Source organism: Octopus bimaculoides, chromosome 1 (assembly GCF_046866305.1).
Source record: "Octopus bimaculoides isolate indiv1 chromosome 1, ASM4686630v1, whole genome shotgun sequence".
Lineage (NCBI taxonomy): Eukaryota > Metazoa > Mollusca > Cephalopoda > Octopoda > Octopodidae > Octopus > Octopus bimaculoides.
This window is the reverse complement of record NC_142928.1, coordinates 174,161,573-174,183,983: the sequence shown is the minus strand read 5'-3', so window position 1 is coordinate 174,183,983 and position 22,411 is coordinate 174,161,573. Positions and strand designations below refer to the sequence as shown.

The following is a 22,411-nucleotide window of genomic DNA, read 5'->3' as shown; positions in this document are numbered from 1 at the left end:
TAGAGCCAAATGAATAAAAAAATTGGTAAAATAAATACATAAATAAATATATATTTAAAAGGTGCAGAATATTAACTCCAACAATTAGTGATGATCCAATCTCTATTTCAAAGAAACTTGATGTGAAATATTTAGGTGGGGAAAAAAAACTCTCAAAGCTACACAACAATTTTTTTGGTTTATTAAATACATTAAGACACTTGTATTAAGATGGAATTCATTGTGGATTAAATTTCAGGGTAGAGTAACTCAAGTCCTTTTATTTCATTCTTGACTATTAATCTTTTTTTTTTTAATATATATCTTTAATTACACTTTTGTAAGTCCTATATATAATGTTAATGAAGCCTAGTTTTGACTTATAATTAACATATATAGTTTCTATTGTTCTGCCTTAGCAAAGGAAACCAGAAAATATCTGGGCATATGACTGTGGGTAGCATTTGAAGCATGTAGAAGTAACAAAAAGACTTAAAATTAATCTGCGATTGATTATGATTTGATTAGCCATAAATCATTAAATAAAATGAACCAGGGTACAGTGTTCTAACCACTCAATTATAGAATATCCCATTCACATGTAAATAATTGTAAAGTCATTTAAAAGATTGTTTCTAGAGAAAGAAATACCATTGCTAGTTATAGAAATGGTAGAAAAACTAAACAGAATTTGGAAGGTATCACATATATTGAAAGAGGGAATTAAAAGTTGAAAGAAAAAGCACAGTGGCTGATGTGTTCAAATATTAATTACATGGGCATGAAGCCTTGCTACAACATGTGTGCTGTGGCTTCAGGCAAGCTTCACTTCCTCTACTTGCTTCACTCTGAACTATTACTTTGTGGTTGGTTAGTAGAAACTAAATGCAGTGATACATACTTCAACAATATGTGAAAATACCTAATTTTAGTTCATATGTGTGCATTAACAGTGCTATCAATGATTTCATGTGGAAAGAATTTCCACAGTTTTTCAAACATTAGCTTAAAAATGTTGGTAATTACCACCATTCTGGATGGGACTATATGAGATTACACACATGTTATACATAACACATATATTTAAGATATCACATGATTTGCAACTTATATTTTTTGAACTCAGAATTTCAATGACTATTTTATGTTCAAGACATGAATGCATATACACCCACAAAATGCAGGTATGTGTTGCATGTTATATACATTGTACATGTATACATATTTGTACCATCTAAGAATCTGTCAAAAAAAATATGCACTCATATATTTGTCAATAGAGTGGGTATATTGATCAAAGTGTACAGCATTATATATCCATTACAACCAATTTTACCAATTTCACACTAGGAATTCAATGGAATGTTAAGTAACACTGCACTCTTCAGAGATGGCAGTTATGGAATGAAATATAGCAGTACAGGGTCACATAATCAGGCTGATACCTAACACCTCATTGAACTCTTAGTGTGAAACCAACTGGTAAGATTGGCTGAATGGATATATAATACTGTACACTTAGATTAATATATATATATATGGGTGCACATGGATGTTTATGTGTTGAATACAAATTCTTGCAAAAAGCTCAATGTCAATAACAATTAATGAAGTCTCCAAATAAGTTGCTTATTCTTATCTGTGCATCTATTAATTTTGATGTCATGGATTATCTTGTGTAATCTCAAGTTGTCCCATCCAAAATGGAGGTGATTACCAACAGTTTTAACTGAACACTTGGAAATTTGTAGAAATTCTTTCCAGATGAAGCCATTGGTAGCACTGTTGATCCACAAGTAAAAAATATTTATCTACCAAATCCACTGTTCATGTTATATATATATATATATATATCCCATGGAGAAATGAAAAATTAAATTGCAAATGCTGTTAAATCTTGATACCTAAATGGAAGCAACAAAATTTTTTTTTTTTTTACATAAGCTTTGATTTATGAGGAAGTAAAATAAAATTGTGTATAAAGGTAACAGTGACATAAAAGAAGTGAAATGATTAATATCATGAATAAAAATAAAGGTTGCAAGTGATTCATAAGAAGCATATTTATAGTCTACAATAGAAATTTGGTGCAACACAAAAGAGATCAAAAATAAATTCATCTTTAAGATTTGATTAAGCCATATGCTATTGTAAACTATGCTAAATTGTGTCATTATAAGATGTCCTTAAAGAAATAAAACCTCTAACCCAGACCAAACTAAACACAGAAGCAGAAAAAATATGATTGCAACTAAAAGGGAAATCATAAAATAAAAATAGATTTTTTTTTTCTCATTTTCCTTGACTAAAGACAAGGGAGATCACCTAGTGTCCCGGGAGATCCTCCTACCAAAGTGAGTTAAAAGTGGTTCAGTTAAAGAGAGGAATAGCCAATGATAAAAAGCCTTGTGCAAAGCTATAAGAGAGACAGTGCTCTGCAAAAGAACATATTTGGGAATTGAGGAGTATTATAGTTGTTCATAAGTTAAACTTTTTTTAACTTCTTAGTTTTGAAAAAGAAAAAAACAGAGTCATCTTGACAAAGTTTGAAATTTGGAAGTGAACAGGACAGAAGTGGGAGAAAAAAGAAGGATATAAAGTCGAGTTATTTACATAGTCTGTCATAGGATTAGTGGGAGTTAATATGAGATAACTGATGTTAGGAAGATGACAGGCCCTTGATCAGTGTGAAAGTTTTAGATCCAGATAATTTATTAATTCAAAAACACATTTGGCTCCAAGGTTTACATATCATACCTTAGTAACAGGCTTTGCTAATATTAAATACAACAGCCAGTTTCCTCATGGACATGGATAGCATGTTCCCATGGTGCTCATAGACATTCCAGCAAGTTAACTCTTACAGTTGTTTAGCTACAAGTCCGCTCCGATTGACTAAACTTATGACCAACGTTACAGTTATAACCTAGAACTACATTATCCAACTGTACTTTCATTTTTTAAGGCAGATCAGATTTGAATTTGGTTTGGTAGCTACATAGAATTTCTTTTTTGTTAGTTACTGAGCATATACATACATACATACATACATACATACATACATACCTATGTATGTATGTATGTCTGTATATGTACACATACAGGCATTACACTCATACATATTACAACTGATGCCAACTAGCATCAGTTTCATAAGTGATAAGAAGTCAACTTATGTATGACAATAGATATGCAACCTCACTGAGCAACAATGGTTTGAGAAGGCTTTTATAATTGGGGACTGCAGTTATGAGGTATGATGGGCATCACAGGTGAAGACCAACTGATCCTGGTTTGCAGTCACTTCTATGCCTGCACCAGGGTTGACACTGTGGCTTAAGGGCAGTTGAACGGCCTATTTTGCTGAGAGTATGTTGATATTTCTGTGTGGTGTCTTGGTTTCCTTTGTGATTTGTTTTGCTCCCAAATACCTGGCCTATTCTAGATATTGTAATCATGTGTATAAAAGCTTTATAATAAAAACTGTTTCTTCTTGTAAAACAATTTAGCAAGAGTACTTAATCAGTAAAAAAAATACTCAAGTTAGAGCAATAATACAGGTAATAAAGCTAAAAAAAAAAACCCAGAGACACTTGAAAACAAAACTGAGCTCCATATTCAAGTAATAATGTGTGTGAGACCATCATCATCATTTTATGTCAGCTTTCCATGTTGGTATGAGTTAGATGGGTTCTCACAGTTTGAGTTACTTCTCATTGGGAGCAATTGCTCCTAAGGACTAGGAGCTTGTATATATCATTTGGCTTGTTTTCTATGGCTGGATGCCCTTCCTAATACTAACTACTTTATAGACTGTACTGGATGCATTTTCTTAATGTACCAACACTGGCGAGGTTGAATAGTCCTCGGTGACTTCTTTCTCATCTATCCAACTACTTTATATTATGAACAGTAGATAAAGGGAGGGAGCACAATGTAAATTTGGTGAATAATCAGGACCTAAAGAACAGGTGTACATTTGATGTAGAGATTACTAAATAACCTAGGGTGTGTTGTGTAAATTTGGCCAGGTGATAGAGGATATATGAGTGTGCTATGTGTGTATGTATATATCATCATCATTTAACGTCCGTTTTCCATGTTGGCATGTGTTAGAAGGTTACATACTGAGTAATCACCAGCATCCATCAAAGCACTATTTGGATAAAGAATGTTGTTCAATCTATTTTCTATTATTCATTTATGTATAATCATATATTTATATATATATATACATACACACACACACATATATATATATGCACACATGTATAAATACATATCTATCTATACATACACATATATATATATATATATATATATATATATATATATATATATATATATATATACACACACACACACACACACACACACACATATATGTATATGTACATATATATATTTACATACACATATATACACACATACACATATGCACACACACACAATGGGAATGAGTGCTCAACACCACATTGGTGGGGATAAAATTTCTTTATTTGTTTATTAAGGTTACCATTGTTTTCATGTTAAGAAAAATATCTTAATATCATAACAATATTTCAAGACGATCACATGGAGGAATGGTGTTCATCTCTATTTTCGAGATAAACACCGTTCCTCCATGTGATGGTTTGAAAAATTGTTGAGATAATTTTCTTAACATGAAACCAATGGTAGCCTTAATACATAAATATATATATATATATATACATATACATATATATATATATATATATATATATATATATATATATATATATATATATATATATGTATATATATATGTATATATATATATATGTATGTATATATATATATAAATAAATTGATGTTGATAAGCCACAAAAATGATAAAACACTAATGTCCATTGCCCCTAAATGGAATTTGGGGCAAGTTGTCTCACCTGTCTATGACTTTCAGGTGTTTTAACACCCAGCACTTTGAGGGAGTCATCTCCACTGCACTGAGGTGCAGCCTACTGGTGAACAAACAAAGCACATACATTGAGTATGTGTGTGTGAATATTCCATTGGCTAATTCAAGTGAACTATTTACTTATTGAATTAACATATAAATGGTTTGAGTATTCCACTGCTACGTGTAACCTTAACCCTTCCATTACTATATTTCTGTTCAAATACATTGCTTTGTTTTTATCAGTTCTAAAATTAATGAAGAATTTGTTGAAGTGACCTTGTCATCATTAAGCTAGAGTTTATAACATAAACAAACAAAAAATCTTGATGTAAGTTTTTAATTAAGATCATATTAAAAAAAAATTGCATTATAGAATCATGTGGGTTGGTATCAAAAGGGCTAATGTAATTCCCTTGTTGAATCAATATAACACTGTATATGTCAAGGCTGGGTTTTGAATTACAGTTATGTCCCATCCAAAAGGCTTCCTCATAGTGTCTGTCTATGCAATTACAATCACAAGGCTTAAGTCAACCTGAGGTCATGGTATCTGCTCATCTTAAATACTATAAAATGGGTTTGAACGGAGGACCTCATGTTTCATGTGTATTGCTCATTAAACTTGCACATATGTGCGTGCACACGCACTTTGTCTGTGTGTGTGTGTGTGTGTGTGCGCACGTTTATAAAGTGTGTATTGAAGTGTATGGCATATAAGTCTGTCAGCTAGCACTCCATATATTTCATTATGCTCTGGGAAGAACATGGAATTATGGTACCATACTTGTAGCATAGCTCCATGTTACAAGTTTGATGACTGTAATTGTCAAAGAGTATACAGGCTGAAGTTATTTATTTATAGTGCATTTAGATGTGACAACTGTAATTGTTATTGAATCACATGTAAAGATGCTATAAGTAAATAATTTCACCCTACATTCTCCTATTTTGTATATATGTGTGTGTGTGTGTGTGTGTGTGTGTGTGTGTGTGTGCATACATCAGCAGTGTATACTCTGGGTGTGCTACATGTATGCTGCACACCCACTGAAAATGGCAAATTCATTATAAATATTAACCTTACTCATTAATTCAATCACAAATCATAATGGAAAAGTTTTGTTGTACCCTTGCTTAAAATTTGGTGGTGGGTGTCCTGAAATAACACTGCACACCTCACAGCACATTGTATCATAATATGGTACCGGGCATATCATAGGACAATGGGAGAATGGCAACAAATTAATGGCAAAGGGTTGCAACAGCTTTGACAGCACAGTCACATGTTTGGTTTTGTGGCGAGAAGTTGTACGCCTAAATTAATTTGAAATTCCTAAACTAAAACTAATATTTTTTACAATAATTTTTTTCTTACAATATCATCACATAACATTGATCTTAATTTTTCACAACTAATAATAAAGTGGTTCATTGTACAATGAGGTTATTGAACATTTTACACCTCAAAGAAGAACAGAACTTACATATAAATAATTTAAGTAAGTAAAATTATATGGTTTCTTATTTTTCAGTATGTGTGCATAAGAAAATTTTGGCTTATTTTAGGATGCTTACAATTTATAGGGTATTATTAATTCAGTTTACTTTAGTGACATATATCTGTATCCCAATTGAATTAAGTTTACATTATTTACATTTTGGATCCTGCATTTTGAATAGAAATACAGTTTGTATGCCTAATTTAAGTAATACTAATGTTAGTCATAGTATGGTCAGTGTGGCAGCACACCCAATGATAACAACCACCATATGCCACTGGCATACATGTATATATATTTTTGTTTGTGTGTGTATGTGTGTGTATGTATATATATTTATGTATGTATGCAAACATACAAAAGCGCAGATGTAGTTATGTGGTTAAGAAGTTTGCTTCTCAACTACAAGGTTTCGAGTTCAATCCTGCTGTGTAGCAGCTTGGGTAAGTGTCTTCTGCTATAGCCCTGGGTAGACCAAAATCTTGCAAGTGGATTTTGTAGATGGAAACTGAAAGAAGCCTCTATGTGAGTGTGTGTGTGTTTGTTTGTTTCTCCTCTAGACAAAGTAACTACATGAATAAAAATAAAATCCTGTAGATTTGAGAGGATTAAAGGATCGGAAGACATGAAAATTACTACATGAAGATTTGATTAACTGACTGACTGATTGACCTTTGACAAGGTTGAGCAATCAGTTCCAACCAGTCTGATTCACAGTACAAGTTGTACTATTCATTTTTTTGCTCACTGAATACAAAATGTGGCTCACAAGACCTCATTTGGGTGATTTTCCAAAGTTATCATCTCACCCTTGTATGCCAATCACTCCCAAACTTACCCATTTCTAGCTGAGTGGACTGGAGTAACATGAAATAAAGTGTTTTGCTCAAGAACACAATGTACAGCCAGTCTGGAAATTGAAGTTAAAGAAGCGTGGGGAGAAAATTTATTGCATTGAGAAACACTTAACAGAAATTAAATGGAGAAGAGAGACAGTTCTTTTGTTTACCCAATGATCTTGTGTTTTCAGACAAAATTTAATGATTAGCAATTAGTATTTTCCAGGCTTTTAAAAGCCTGTTTTCACATTTTCTCTTTTCTTTTTCTCTTTTACTTGTTTCGGTCATCTGACTGCGGCCATGCTGAAGCACCGCCTTTAGTTGAGCAAATTGACCCCAGGACTTATTCTTCGGAAGCCTAGTACTTATTCTATCGGTCTCTTTTGCCGAACCGCTAAGTTACGGGGACGTAAACACACCACCATCGGTTATCAAGCAATGGTGGAGTGACACATACATATATATATATATATATATATATATATATAAGACGGGCTTCTTTCAGTTTCCATCTACCAAATCCACTCACAAGGCTTGTAAACATTAAATAATTGAGACTTATTGCAACTGCACTATGATGTTGTGATGCTTTTTTGTTACTTAACTCTAACTTGGATCAAGTAGAACTATAACCAAAAGCATTTTAGTCATAACAACCCAATTACATTATCCAATATGCCCTTTCTTTTTTTTTATGAAGGAAGATTAGGTTGCTATTTCCAGCAGGACAAGTGACAATGTAAAAACTTCCTTGTGGCAGCTTATAGTGATGATGATGATGAGGGGGATGATAGTAGTTCCCAAAGTATCAATGATGGTATTTTCCAAACTGTTGATAATGGTGGTGCATTTGCTAAGAGAAGGAAGTTCTCAGTGAAAGTAGTTGGCAGTGCCTTGGAGATGACTACTACTTCCTTTTATTTATTTTAATATACTTAGATCAGTGTTTCTTCAGTTGTAGATATGAGAGTGCAATTAAGATTTACTAAGATGCCATTTCCTCTTTGCACAAAGGAATTAAAGGTCAAGAGAGAGAGAGAGAGAGAGAAAGAGAGAGAGGGGGGTTTAACTAGCATACATTACTGATAGAATCCTTTTGAATTGTAGATATTTAACTAAGAAAGCTACTTGTGTTCATTTATACAATGTGTGTTAACAATGCACTGTTTACAGTATTTCCATTTGAGGGAATAGTCAACTGACTAATATTTCATTGTCCAACATTCTTGAGCATTAGATCACACACTCCTGGCTTTACTTATATTCTGTCATGTTTGCTTGAGTTCCATTCAGACAACCTCACTGATACTTGCTTTTAGAATAAAGCAGGTATTCTATTGCTAGATACTATCTCTGGTACATTCCCATTCTATCATGAAGTGAAACAGATTGATTCCTGGTGAACATAAGTGCACAAAATTAATCAATGCACTAACACTGTGTGTTGTTTTAATTTCTGATCTATAAACTACAGTATTTTATTTTCAACCATCTAAACTGTAGAGGAGACTAGCAGTTCTTAAATTGACAAATCCCAGCTCCTCACCTCAAACATGAGTGAAATTCTTTGCCCTCCCCATTACAACTTTATTAATTCAAAGACAAACTAGAGTTTGCTTCAATATAATTCTCCTGTCTACCATGGTGTTGGACAAGTTTTAAGAAGTTTAAAACTCTATTTTATTGAACATGGTAATTTCTCTGTCCACTTCTAATCACCCTCAGAGCAACTCCTCATTATAAGAAAGACAGGAGTAAATAACAGTTAAATTTTGTAGCAAATGTTATTAAAATGAAATGAGCCTACAGTTATCTGAAGAGATAAATGGTCTCCATAAAATATTAGGACCAAGACCTATGGATGTTAGAAAGTAGGGATCTTTTGTAATACATGGAAACTTCTATCAAGAATTACATAATGAGATCATTATAGTACTTATTTACCACTTCTCATTTCATATGTGCTCATATTTAAATACAACATCATACTCAACATTTAATGTCCATTTTCCATACTGGCAAGAGGTTGCATAATTTGACAGGCTAGGGTGAGCTGTAGGACCAAGTTGAACTCCAGTGTCAACTTTGGCAACCACTTTACAGAATGTACTAGGTGCTTCTTTCATGTCACTGGCACTAGCAAGGTTGTCAAGTAACTTGCGAGGCAAATGGAGAACAGTAAAGAACAAGGGATGGGGAGAGAAAAAAGCTCTCAAAACTAAATGAGGGTTGGGAAGGTTAGTATTGGAGGAGGAGGAAGGACAATGATTCTATGCCAGGTGTTGAGAGGCTAGTGTGTGATGTAAGAACAAGTCCAGATATCTTGTAACAAAGATATAAGGCTACCCAACATTAATATTTACATCTCAACTCAGTTTATTCCTTAACTTAAGTGATCTTTTTTAATTCAAAGAAAGAATCTAAAGACTATTGCATATGAAATCATTTTCTCTCCCATGTTTTCCTTCAATTATGTTGAGCTGTAGCCATCCTATTCCTTTTAACCCTTTAGCATCCAGATTATTCTGTCAAGCATAATGTTTATTTATTCAAATTGCTTTGAATTAATCATGCATTGATCACGCTGGTTATAAATTTCAATTATGTGATTGTAAATTTTTAGAATGACATTATATGGTAGGTGTGAAAGGATGAATTTGGTCAGTTTGAACATAAAACATGAAGAATATCTGGGCTGGATATGGGTGGTTTAAATGTTAAAGAGTTGAATGCTAGGCTTTACTATTTCTGATAAGTATATCACAAGAACTTGGTTTCCTTTAGGAAAAATTCCACAGCTTTGAACTGATAGTAAACTAACACAAAGTACAAGTTTATTTTACTTTGGAGTAAGGATTGCATATTATGTATACTACACATTGCATATAAGCATGACAATCTACATTTAAAAGTGCAACCATCTATTCTTGATAAGCAAATGCTCACTGACCAACATTGTCTCAATGTTTCTTGTACCACTAATAGTCATTACTTCCACTGAATTCCTTTACATTTAATCCACTATGTCACTGTTTCATTCATGTAGAAGGGTGTACAAATGAAATGGACACTGTCCTGCTCTTACTAAAACTAAGTTTTCCATTCCCTACATCTTTTTGATTTCCAAAGGCCTCTATGAGCTAATAAAGGAGCCTCTCTTTGGTTACTTGATCAACTAGAAATAGTAGCCAAATTTTTTTCAAATCACATCTTACTGCCTAAATATAGAAAGACAACATAGAAACCAGTATGGTGATAGCTGGATTGCCTTCCATCATAGATCTACTCAGAGCTGGCTAAGCCACAATGACAAAGATCACATAAGCTATGTTATTGTTAGCACCCTTCCTTCATGGATAAAACAATTTAAAATGTGTGTTGTTTTTAAAAAACAAAAAGCTTCATCTACTTATTTAAAGTTAATGAAGATATCCTTATAGAACTGTGAACAGGAAACCCCACAATGTATAACTTAGACACATAATTATCAATTTATAGAGACTAAAACCATACACATCTCATGACATCACTAATCTGACGGACATCTGTGCACACACTCATGCAGACAGACATACAGACTCACATACACAAAAGACTTCTTGTGTAACTTGAGTGACTCTTTGTCACTTGTTAATGACATCTTCCTGTACTTGGAGAAGAATTACCATTCTCAGTATAAAACATTCACTCAGTCAAACATCATTGTACTTTATTCTTCTTACTGTCACAGCAACATACCCCTCTTTCTCTAATTACATCAGGAAAAATGTTCAGAAAAGTTATGCTGTTGTTAGATATAAATAGAGTGGAACAGTCTAGGGGTTTTTTATTCCTGTTTTCTATTTTATTAAATTTTCTATTTACAATTAGATGATCGATGTTTAAAAGTTAGTTGTTCCCTAAAATTACATATTGAATAACAGGTTATAGAATTTCGTGAAATGCTGAAGTTTAAGCCAGAAGGAGATGTCTACTATATGTGAGATGGCTACCAAAAAATGTACTGAACCACTAATTGTGTGATGTAACAAAATAAACGACATCAGACGTGTTGAGTTTATGGTTATCAAATGTGATAGGCAACTGTCATGCCTATCACAAAGTTGACAGCAGCTACTGACTCTTGTGTTTTCTTCCCAATTGTGCTTCTTCTATTAATGGCAAGTTAAAATATTTCAACATTATTCCATCATAATATTTTCTATGTATGTTAAATGAAACTCTTGAAAAAAAAAAAAAAAAAAAAAAAAAAATTCACAGACTTGACCCTATTAGCAGAATGACATATATCCATTTATATTTTCAGATGGGTAAGAAAATACAAAGTGATATGCTTTAAGAGCAAATATGCTTGTACTCATAACCTGTAGCCTTTCGTCCACTCTGAGCTATATTAACCTTGTCTCTTTTTTAAAGAATTTAAAATTATAGTTGCTTCTCAGCGGTTTCTAGCCTTAATCAATTTTGAAATTATTGAATATATAAACAAAAAACAGTGAAATGGAACTTAATTACACTCTGCCTTATTACAAAAGAAAGTGACCCACAAGTTTTATAATAGAAAGAATAGATATGTAACTGTCAATAGTAACCTGGAAAAAGATGCAGAATTTTTCACATATTGTTAATGAGAAAAGAGTATTAGAATTATATATCAAAAATAAGCTTGTATGAAGATAAATTTGAGATACTCCAAATATGTCTAATGAAACAGATTGGATAAGAGACACAGTCATACTTTTAGTAAATAATTATAATCCCACACTACTTTACACTAACATAATACTATAAAAATGCTAAATTAGATCTTGCACATATAGAATTGTCTGAACATTAAACAGAATATCTGTAATTAACAAATTTATATGAAGCTATAGTAAATATTTTCTTTTCCTTTTTTTTTAATACTTATTTTTAGATTAAAGATATGCTATTTTCCCTTCTCATTGAGATTTGTTTATTTAAAACACTCCAAAATTAGCTAACTTATAGCAGTGACTGGAGTTGTATCTTAGAGCAAGCTAGTTTTGCATGTGCAACACTGTCAAAACAATTTTTCACAACAGCTTTAAAATAGTTTAGATCCTGATAATAACTCAAACTATTTTAGGTTGGGCTCCCAATAGTACGTATTATAATACAAAAAGAGCAATTCCAGAAGTTGTAAAGCTTGTAAATGGCTTGTATTCATGCTAATGTTTCTAACCCTTAATCATTAAGGTAGCTGTATACAAATGGCATTTTTACCTTAGACAATCAATGCCTACAAAGGGTCAATTTTCATATTTTCTGTAAGTTCATTATTCACAATACAATTTAAACTATAGTCACAGTTTAAATATAAATAACTCTTTATTAGATTTTTCACAACATACATAAAACTATTATGTTGTATTAAAAATATATCCAGCTGTAGAAACCCTGCCAGATCAGATTGGAGCCTGGTACAGCCTCTTGGCTTGCCAGTCCTCAGTCAAACCGTCCAACCCATGCCAGCATGGAAAGCAGATGTTAAACAATGATGATGATGATTACTATGAGTTATATTTACCAAATATGTTAAAAAAAATTTTTTTACTAGACGTTACCATAAAAAATTCAGAACTTGTGTTAAAAAGAAAATGACAATGGCACAATTGGACATGTAATTTAAAAGAAACTTGAATTTAAATCTTATAAAAGTCTGCTTTATATTACAATGAATGTAATGATTAGTGAATTTTCTTTATTTCATTTATTCTAATTATAAATATTTGCTATTGTCAGATTATATCTTATAAGTTTTATTTGTATATGTGCATGCACATGTGGGAAAAACAAACAAAAGATCAGTACAAAAGCAATACAATGATACTGCTTGATATAATATTCAAAATTAAATTAAATATGCAACTAGTCAAGATCAAATTCTCATTTTTTTCTCATTAAAACTTAAATTACATTTACTTTCCTTACAAATCTTAATGTTAGTTTTATTTTTTATCATTATGCATATAATATACAATTTTGTATTTGAAAAAATAATGTTATATACAGGTTGACAAGTTCAAACAACTGATTAGTTATCACACATCACTCTCAAGAGTTTTCATACACAAGATGGGCTAGTTAAATATTTAAGTTGCTGGACTAATAAATAGACCAAATGGTTGACTGTTTAGATTACCACTGGCTTAGCAATGGATTCAGAAACATTCAGTAAATTTCTGTTCTTGTCTCAACTGATCTTAAAACAAATATTAGTTTTCAAATGTGTGCTTATAGATGCAAAATTATAGTGTCTCCAAATTTATGAAAGGTTTCAATTTTCAGAAATGGTTAGCTTATTCTAGAATGAAAAAGCAAATGTAAAAAAAAAGAAAAACCAAATAATGCTGCTCATATTAATCAGTTTTAGCTTCTTCAAGTACATTTCCTAAAAATGCTGTACTAAATGCTTTGTTAATTTTTAAAAAAAAATTGTTACATTTTTAACTCTCTTGAAAGGAGAAAATTTTATATTTTATTTTTTATCTTTTACTTGTTTCAGTCATTAGGCTGTGGCCATGCTTTGGCACTGCCCTGATGAATTTTTAGTCGAATAAATTGACTCCAGTACTTATTATTTTTTTTTAAAGCCTGCTAAATTATGGGGATATAAACATACCAACGATTCAAGTGGTGGTGGGGGACAAACACAGATACAAATACACACACACACATACACGACATAGTTCTTTTAATTTCCATCTACCAAATCCATTTACAAGGCTTTGGTTGGCTTGAGGCAATAGCAGAGGACACCTGTCCAAGGTGCCATGCAGTGGGACTGAACCCGGAACACCTGTGCCTATATTTGGAGAATGTAGGTTTCCCCCCCCCCCCCCTCATAATATTTTACAAGTTATGCTTTGCTACTTAATACAACTAGTATTAATTCTAATTCCCATCAAGTATGAAACACTTTTTCGTATATTTCTTTGGAATTGCATCCCATTGAAATTCTGTTCCAGTCTATATTTTCTTCTCAAACTATAAGTTACAATTCCAACTGAATGTCAACTGTATTAAACTTACTCTGCTGCTATATTATCTCTCACTATTGAGAGTGCTTCTCTTCTGCTGATTCCTCATACTAACTAATAAAAAGATATATGAAAGATAAAACAGCTAAAAAGGATCTCAAGCTTGGGAAGAAAGGACATTTGGATGCTTACTTTAATTTTCTTTCTTACATAACCAATGGTTTGTTAGGATGGAAGTACATCCAATTGACTAAAATGGCTTTTCTCTTAATGATCCTAGCATAATGGAATGCAAAGCTGACCACCATGATATCACTACTTATCTACCCATAAAGAGTACTCTATGCTACTCTGCTCTACCAACAAGATTGCCTGTCCCTAGTCCCTACATATACATAATAAAATGTATCAATAATAAAGAAGAATTTCAAAGAGGCACTGAAAATAGGAAGTATAAAAATTAGTTAGGGGAACATATTAACTCTAAAGAACTATAAAAAACAGTGCAAATGTATTAAGTTGTTAATTAGTAACCTCTTTAATGTGGCCATAGGTTTATCACTTTCTCCTGTATAAGTAAGCAAGCAATAGAATTTTTTTTTTAAATTGTGTCTTTTAAACTGCCCAATCACATCTTGATAAAGCTTATATCAGTAAGAGTGAACTTTCCCTAATCCTTATACAGATATACAGTGGTTAGCAATCTCAGTGATATCTGGAGATATTTTATTTTTAATTTTCATGTACAAAATTGGGAAAATGACAGTTATATAGATGTAGAGGTATTAATAGTATCAGTAATGGTTATATTAATAGTTTGGTGACAGTAGCAATAGTAGTGGTGGTAGTAGTAATGGTGGTGGTAGTAGTAGTGTGGTAGTAGTAGTAGTAGTATTAGGAGTAGTAGCAACAATAGCCATTACCTGGGTATTTGTGTATCCATGCCTGGGGGAAGAGGAGGTTTGGGAGGTGGGGAATCATCAAGATCATCTAAAATGCTGTCAGAGGAATGGGATAGGGGGCCATCGTTGAGCTGTCTGCTGGTTAAGTCCAGGATCTCCTGCTCCCTGGGAGTCAATGGGATATCAGGTAGTGATGACCTTTTGGGGCTATAACAATGAAACATACACTCTCAATGATAAGAAGAAAAAAAAAAGAGCAGAAAAAAGACAGTAGTAAAAGAATAGAAAATGAGAAATATTTTATAGCCTAAATTATCATTATTTTTTCTTTCAGTTAAAAAGAAAAGAAAAACTCGCATGCCCTAAGAAAAAGCTAAAAGTAATCATAATTAACTCTAACTCTAAACAGAAATATTATTAGTATCAAGTAATCAAACTGTAAATATAAATGTATATTCTTAATAAGATTGTTTTGTATTTTAATTATTTCACGAGTGCTGTAATGTGTGATAATATTCCAGGAGAAATCTTTATCTGGAAATTTGAATTACAGAATTCAGAAGAAGGAAAATTCTAATTCTTTAACAATATATTTCAAAATAATAGTATAGAAAATAAACTTTAAATGTTGCAACAAAATTGACATGGATTAATTGAAATTTTAGAAAATGTTAACAGAAATAACTTCAACTCCTGTTAAATTAATAATTGTAAGAGTTTCCTGAACTAATAAAATGGTCCCAATATTTCTATGCATGTATGTGGGTGTGTGTCTTTAGAACTATATTGAAACAAGATATCTAAATGTTGCATGGATTCAATAAGCTAATTGTGTTTTCTTAAAGAGAACACTTGTCTGAAAAATGGAGGTGGTAAAAGAATTTACAATTTGTAAATTCTCATGTCCTGAGAACAGTAGATTCACAAACCACTTTAGTGATAAACAATTATTCATTTATTTTTTAAACTTCATACACACATATGTAATGTTCCAGGAGAAAGCTGACAAGTAGCAAGGCCCTATGAGGAAACAGTACCCACTAGATTGCAGTTTTGCTCAGAATGCCAAGTAATGTCCAATGAAAACACTCACAAAATGTAAACCAATCTGAGATAATTACCATACCCAATTGAAATGAGTAGCATAAAATGCAGATAGAGTAACTAAATTGATAGAATGGGTAAGTATAATAATAAATTATTAATCCGAAACTATTTTTGCTAAACCAGTGAAGAGTTTATATAAAACTACATATGGTGTAAATAATTTATCAATGAAATAGTGCTATTAGATTCATGTACATATTAAATAAATGATAATAAAATAAACAAAGTAAAACAGTGAATAAAGGTAAAAATTGAAATTCATGATTCAATTCTAAGCACAAGCTTTTTCTTCCTCTTCTGGCTTGTTAGGTAGGTATGTTGCCATTTAATAAAATTATAATTTAGGAAAAAAAAATTAATATATTCAAAACTGCTAAAAAAAAAACAAAAAAGAAAAGAAAAAAACAAAACAATCAAATATTGAAATATTGATTTCTAAAAATAATAATATTTATAAAATAATTCAATCCATCATGTTCAAGACTGATGTCTAACTACATCTATCCTTTATTTTTGGGAGTGGGAAAGAGTTAGGCACAATAATGTTTTCCAATATGCAGAAAACACTTCACTAAAACCGGTCTCTTAATATAAAGATCTAATAACTGGGTAATAAAGAAGAGGGTTTTTTTTTTTTTTGTCTTTTACACAGGTTGTTACATCTTAGAAGGAGAGTCAATATGGATGTTTGTGAAGTGGAGGAATTCCAACTGACCAGGAATTAAAATAAGGTCAGAGATTCAGTTCACAACAACAATAATGAAGAATTCTTACAAAGTTTTGAGAGAAGAATGTAATAAATTAAATCAATCCAATATTTGAATGGTGATATTTGATGCCTTTCTTCAAAGCATTAGAAAGTGGCTCAAAAAAAGAATTGGAATCAAAACATGGATTCGGTCAGTGAAGATCTTAAATGTAGCGTCATAGTGCCTTCCGCAAATCCTCAGTTCCACTTTTTGCAAGGCCAATGGTATAAGTTAACTGCATGTTAACATTTTTCAGAGGGCAAAAGGTTAATTTTTTTTAAAGATAATATAGTGGAATTAATTTCTTCTCAATGTATTACTGGTATTTAATGATTCAGGCAGGATTTTCAATTTTGAAATATCAGATTAGATATTCTAAAGCAGCTACTCCACCTGTCTACTTACAGCACCATCTCTACTACATTAATTACAGAAAAAACAAAATCCAAATAAGTTACATCCTGTAATTTATGATAATATTCACAACTAGATTTTTAGTATTAAAAAATTATCTCATGTAGAAAAGTTACATTAGAGGATTATAATAACTAGTCATAAGTGGAGAAGATAAAATAATGATTTTGTGAATCTAATATTTAGTTTCAATACCACATAATACAGGATCTTTAGACATAGTTAGAACAGTGTTAGTTAGCTCAAGGTAAATCCCTGATTTCAAACAATCAACCAATTTACCTAGTCTGCTCACTTTTCACCTTTGATGTTTCTTTCATTTATAGTTTGATAAAGACTAGTGTGTAATTTACAAATACAATTGCTGTGATAAACATTAATAACTAAGTTAAAAATAGCTGATCCATCATTAATCCACATTACACAGTGGGACACTGGCAAAACATTAGTAGTCAGAATGAGACTATCAACAATTATGTTACACTTTTAAATTTCAATATTCTTTGAGAAATGAAATTATAAGGATTCAAAAGTGCCTACATGTCTACAATCAATACCAATAAATGTATGATACAATCAAATGGGTTTGAATTGAATCTAACACAAAAAAAAAAAAGGAATCTTTAGAATTGAGGAATAAAGTTGAGGGAAAAATAATACCATATATTCAAGCAGTAATGAGCTAATATAGGAATAGCATCTAGATCTCCCTCAAAACAAACTCTTCTCTCAGAAAAAAAAAAAAGAAAAAAAATACTAGATGGTTACAGCTACAATGCCTTATCACAAGGTCAGCTTAATCAGGACTAATTTAGATATTTTATGGCTTACGAGAAGGGACAGTGTCCATGACTTTTAGCAGAACATCCAAGACTAGGAGGTTCCCATATATTGCTACTGTGTGACCCAGAAAATCAAGACACTGATTTATCAATCCTCTGAGAGAGACCTGATCCAAGAGTCTGTAACAGTTGGCATTGCGGTGGTGATAAATTGGGTAACAAGTTTGGTCTATCAGCCAATAACAGGTACAGTTTAAAAGGTTGCTGAATATTTTACATGTACATATAATTCAATTTGGAACAAAACAATGCCTGATATAAGCTTTTTTAAAAGCCTGATACTTATTCTATCAGCCTCTTTTGCTGAACCATTAAGTTACAGGGAAGTAAACACACCAGCACTGGTTGTCAAGTGGTGGTAGGGGGACTCAAATACACACACCTATATATATGATGGGCTTCTTTCAGTTTCCATCTACCAAATTCACTCACAAGGCTTTGGTAAGCTTGAGGCTATAGAAGACACTTGCTCAAGGTGCCACACAGTGGGGCTGAAGCAAACTTCTTACCACACAGCTACACCTGCTCAAAATATTAGACAGATCTCTTTTAGTAAACTTCTAAATATCTTTAAAATAGAATCAACAATTTTCAAATCTGAAATATTTTTGAATAGGCCTTATAGTTGAGTAGTCAAGTAGAACTAGTCAATACAGATTGTGATTCAAAACTAAAATAATGCTCCTCTAGTAATTTTTGTTAGGAAAGGTTGGGGTTGTATAATTGGTATGTTGATCCAGTTTGATTAACACCTCTTCTATCATTCATCTACTCCCCACAAAGAGATGTTACTGATACAGCATCAATTAACACAACATATTCAGTCTAAGGTGCTACTGATTCTGTCATCCATTTACTGAAGTATCTGGTGAGCTTTTGCACAGTTACCAGCACCCAAATTTCACTCATAACACTTTAATATACTTATTGAAAGTGCCATATAAAGGGATCAAATAGGGGAAAAACAAGATTGTGAAGCAAACTCCTTAACCAAATGGTCATGTCTACATTCATGCTGTACATGTCATAACATTGAATTACTTTATATGTACTGTTATTGTGTCACAAACCAAGTTTGATTGTGATAGCACAGCTTAATGTTACACATATTTTCATGAACACACATGGCTCTTGACTATTGACTTTATTTTACTGTCATTGTTAAAAATAACATATTTTGAATGTATATTTCTGTTTCTGGATATGCATTTTCAAAAATTCTAAGCATATTATCAGATTACATGTAGCAAAGTTTTTCAGGTAGGAAATTTAAATCCTGATATTTAATTGTGTAAAAAAAAAATCTTCAACATTTAACAGTAATCTTGCTGTTACATTAAATAAGGAAGTTATTTGTAATCATGGGTATGGGATACAGTAGATGTGTACATCAGACTATGGCCAAGTCAGCTGCAAAAAATATCTAATCACTGGCCTGATGTGTGTGATAACATTAATGTGTATACAAACACACACATAGATGCAGATTTATACACAAATACACTTACAGATATGTATGCTTAAGTACAATATATATATATATTAGACAATGCCATACTATACATACATACATCATCCTCATCATCATTTTACATCCACTGCTCATACTCTGATGGGCTGGAAAGGTCATTAAAGTCAATTCTTATTTGGATATACTCTTCTAGATGGATCAGTGGGCCAAGTCTTGCTCATATGTGCCATTTTAGCATAGTTTCTATGACTGAATGCTATTTCTGACATCAACCACTTTACAGAGTGTCTTACACACATTTTTATCATGACACCAACAGTGGAGTAGTAGCATTCTTCCCTATAAGACAAAAGTGCCCTCACTTTCTTCATATCATCTCCATTTTGTCATGGCAAATGTGTCTGAGATTGTAAATACAAGAAAGCAATGACCAAGATGGTGAAAGAGGAGAAAGTATGAGTGTGATGAAGGGGAAGGAGTGATAGGATAGTAGAGGGGGAGAGTAATGGAAGAGTGACAGTGATAACAGTGGCTCTTGGTAAGGAGAGTTTGAGCAGCATGATGAGATAACAATAAAGATGAGTCATCTAAGGAGAAGTGAATTATAGTTAGCAATAGATGGTGAAAGTCTGTTGGAGTAGTGGTTGAAGAGGTAAAGAGTGGAAATAGCACATGCACGAGTAGATTGTAATGCAGTGGTTGTAGTGTTATGGAGAGTGAGTATTTACTCATCTCTTATGAAGCATCTTGGATGTTTGTGTGAGTAGTAGCAGCAGTACTGTTCTGAGACAGATGACCAATATCCCAGTGTGAGTCTTACTCGAGCGTTTTTATACAGAGTCAGCAAGTTGAAATATTGTCTAGCCTTAAGTAGGAAGCCTAGTACTTATTCTATTGGTCGCTTTTGCCGAACCGCTAAGTTACAGGGACGTAAACACACCAGCATCGGTTGTCAAGCGATGTTGGGGGGTGAGACAAACACAGACACACAAACATATATATATATATATATATATATATATATATATATACGATGGGCTTCTTTCAATTTCTGTCTACCAAATCCACTCACAAGGCTTTGGTCAGCCCGAGGCTATAGTAGAAGACACTTGCCCAAGGTGCCATGTAGTGGGACTGAACCTGGAACCATGTGGTTAGTAAGCAAGCTACTTACCACACAGCCACTCCTGCACCTTTTAGAAAATATTAAATATATATATATATATATATATATATATGAAGGGGTGCTGAAAAGTTCCTGGCTTTGGGTAAAAGAAAATACAGGAAGATAAGTTAATTATGATTTTATTCAACATACTCACCCACTCAGATTCACACACTTATAATAGCCCTTCAGTTTTTCTAAGCCTTGTAAAAGAACTCAGAAGTTTGGGCTTCCAACTAGACATTTCATGATACTCTTGAAGCCAGAAACTTTTCAGCACTCTCTTGTATAGCCATCACTCACAGGTGAGTATGATTTCATAGGAAGTAGCATGCTTTTGCTAATTATTTTTGATGCCTATGTAGCTGTAAGCAGACACCCACTTGGCCCTCCCACCAATTGGATCATCAAAGATATGACAGCTAGAGGGAGAGTTACAGAGCTGTTTCATTAATATATATCTTTGTGATGTTGAATGAAGTTGGTTGTCACATTTCCATTGAAGGATGCTCTCCAGATTACCGTTCATGAAGATAATGCATCTTTAGTGTGAAGTATTTAGTTTGAGTATGGAGGGTGCCTAAGAGTAAATGTTTAAGGAGTGTGTGTATATGAACTGACGGGAAGTAAGTCATTAAAGTGCAAAATGAATTATGTGTGGGAAACACAACTGAACCTTGGAGTAAACAAGAGTATACAGATCTGGGTTGAAGTGCGTTTCATTGGTCCTGCAATGGTGGGGTCTGACAGGGAACTGCTGATCTGAGAAATGAGAATACAGGTGTGCTATTTGACCAGCACTAGGTGTCACTGTGTGTGTGTGTGTGTGCGCGCGCGCACGCATGCGTGAAAGAGGGAGGGAGGGAGGGAGGGAGGGAAGGAAGGAAGGATGCTTTCCCAAAACTGTTTCAATTGACTGATATGTTGAAAGTCTCTCAAACTGATTGGTCATTTTGAAGTAGGATTCAAAAGGGGAGAGGGAAGGAAAGGGAGACAGAGATTGGTGAGGTTAGGGGATAACTCTAGAGTGCACCATTTGAGGATGATGGAAGTGACATTGTTAGGACTGATCACATTATTGGATTGCTGCAAATGGAAGAATTTTTGCATGCAATGACTGTATTGATATGATGGTGAGAATATGGGTGTGCAGAGGAATTTTGAATGTGAACAGTTTGAAGTGGGAGATAAACCAAGTAGAAACTATAAAGGCTTTTTCAGTAGCAAGTGTTTGTAAGAGGATTCTGTAATGTCAGTAGAGGACCTATTTTGTGTGAGAGAGAGAGAGAGAGAGAGAGAGAGAGAGAGAGAGAAAGAGAGAAGAGAGAGACCTTACAGGCTCTGTTGTGTTGCATGAAAAAATAATTTGCTTTTCTGCAGACATTGCAGATGTAAATAACAACCTCTCTATTTGTGGTGGTGAGTGTGATTTCCACCTGGTTTTATAGGCAATGTTTTTTGCCTCTAATGCAACAGATAAACCATCTGGTTTATCTGCTCCAACTAATTAGCTAACTTG

General features: G+C 32.9%; 1 protein-coding gene across 15 annotated transcripts in view; it reads right to left on the bottom strand.

The window, feature by feature from the left end:
- The window catches only part of LOC106880457 (rap guanine nucleotide exchange factor 1), a 187,620-nt gene that overhangs the window by 40,521 nt on the left and 124,688 nt on the right, over nt 1–22,411 (bottom strand). For 8 of the 15 annotated variants that reach the window (XM_052972635.2, XM_052972647.2, XM_052972641.2 and 5 more), the window contains one exon: nt 15,166–15,351. The exons of the other annotated variants lie outside the window; for them this stretch is intronic. In XM_052972635.2, coding sequence (XP_052828595.1) covers nt 15,166–15,351 — 186 coding nt within the window. The remainder of the gene's footprint in view (nt 1–15,165; nt 15,352–22,411) is intronic. 15 annotated transcript variants of the gene reach the window in all.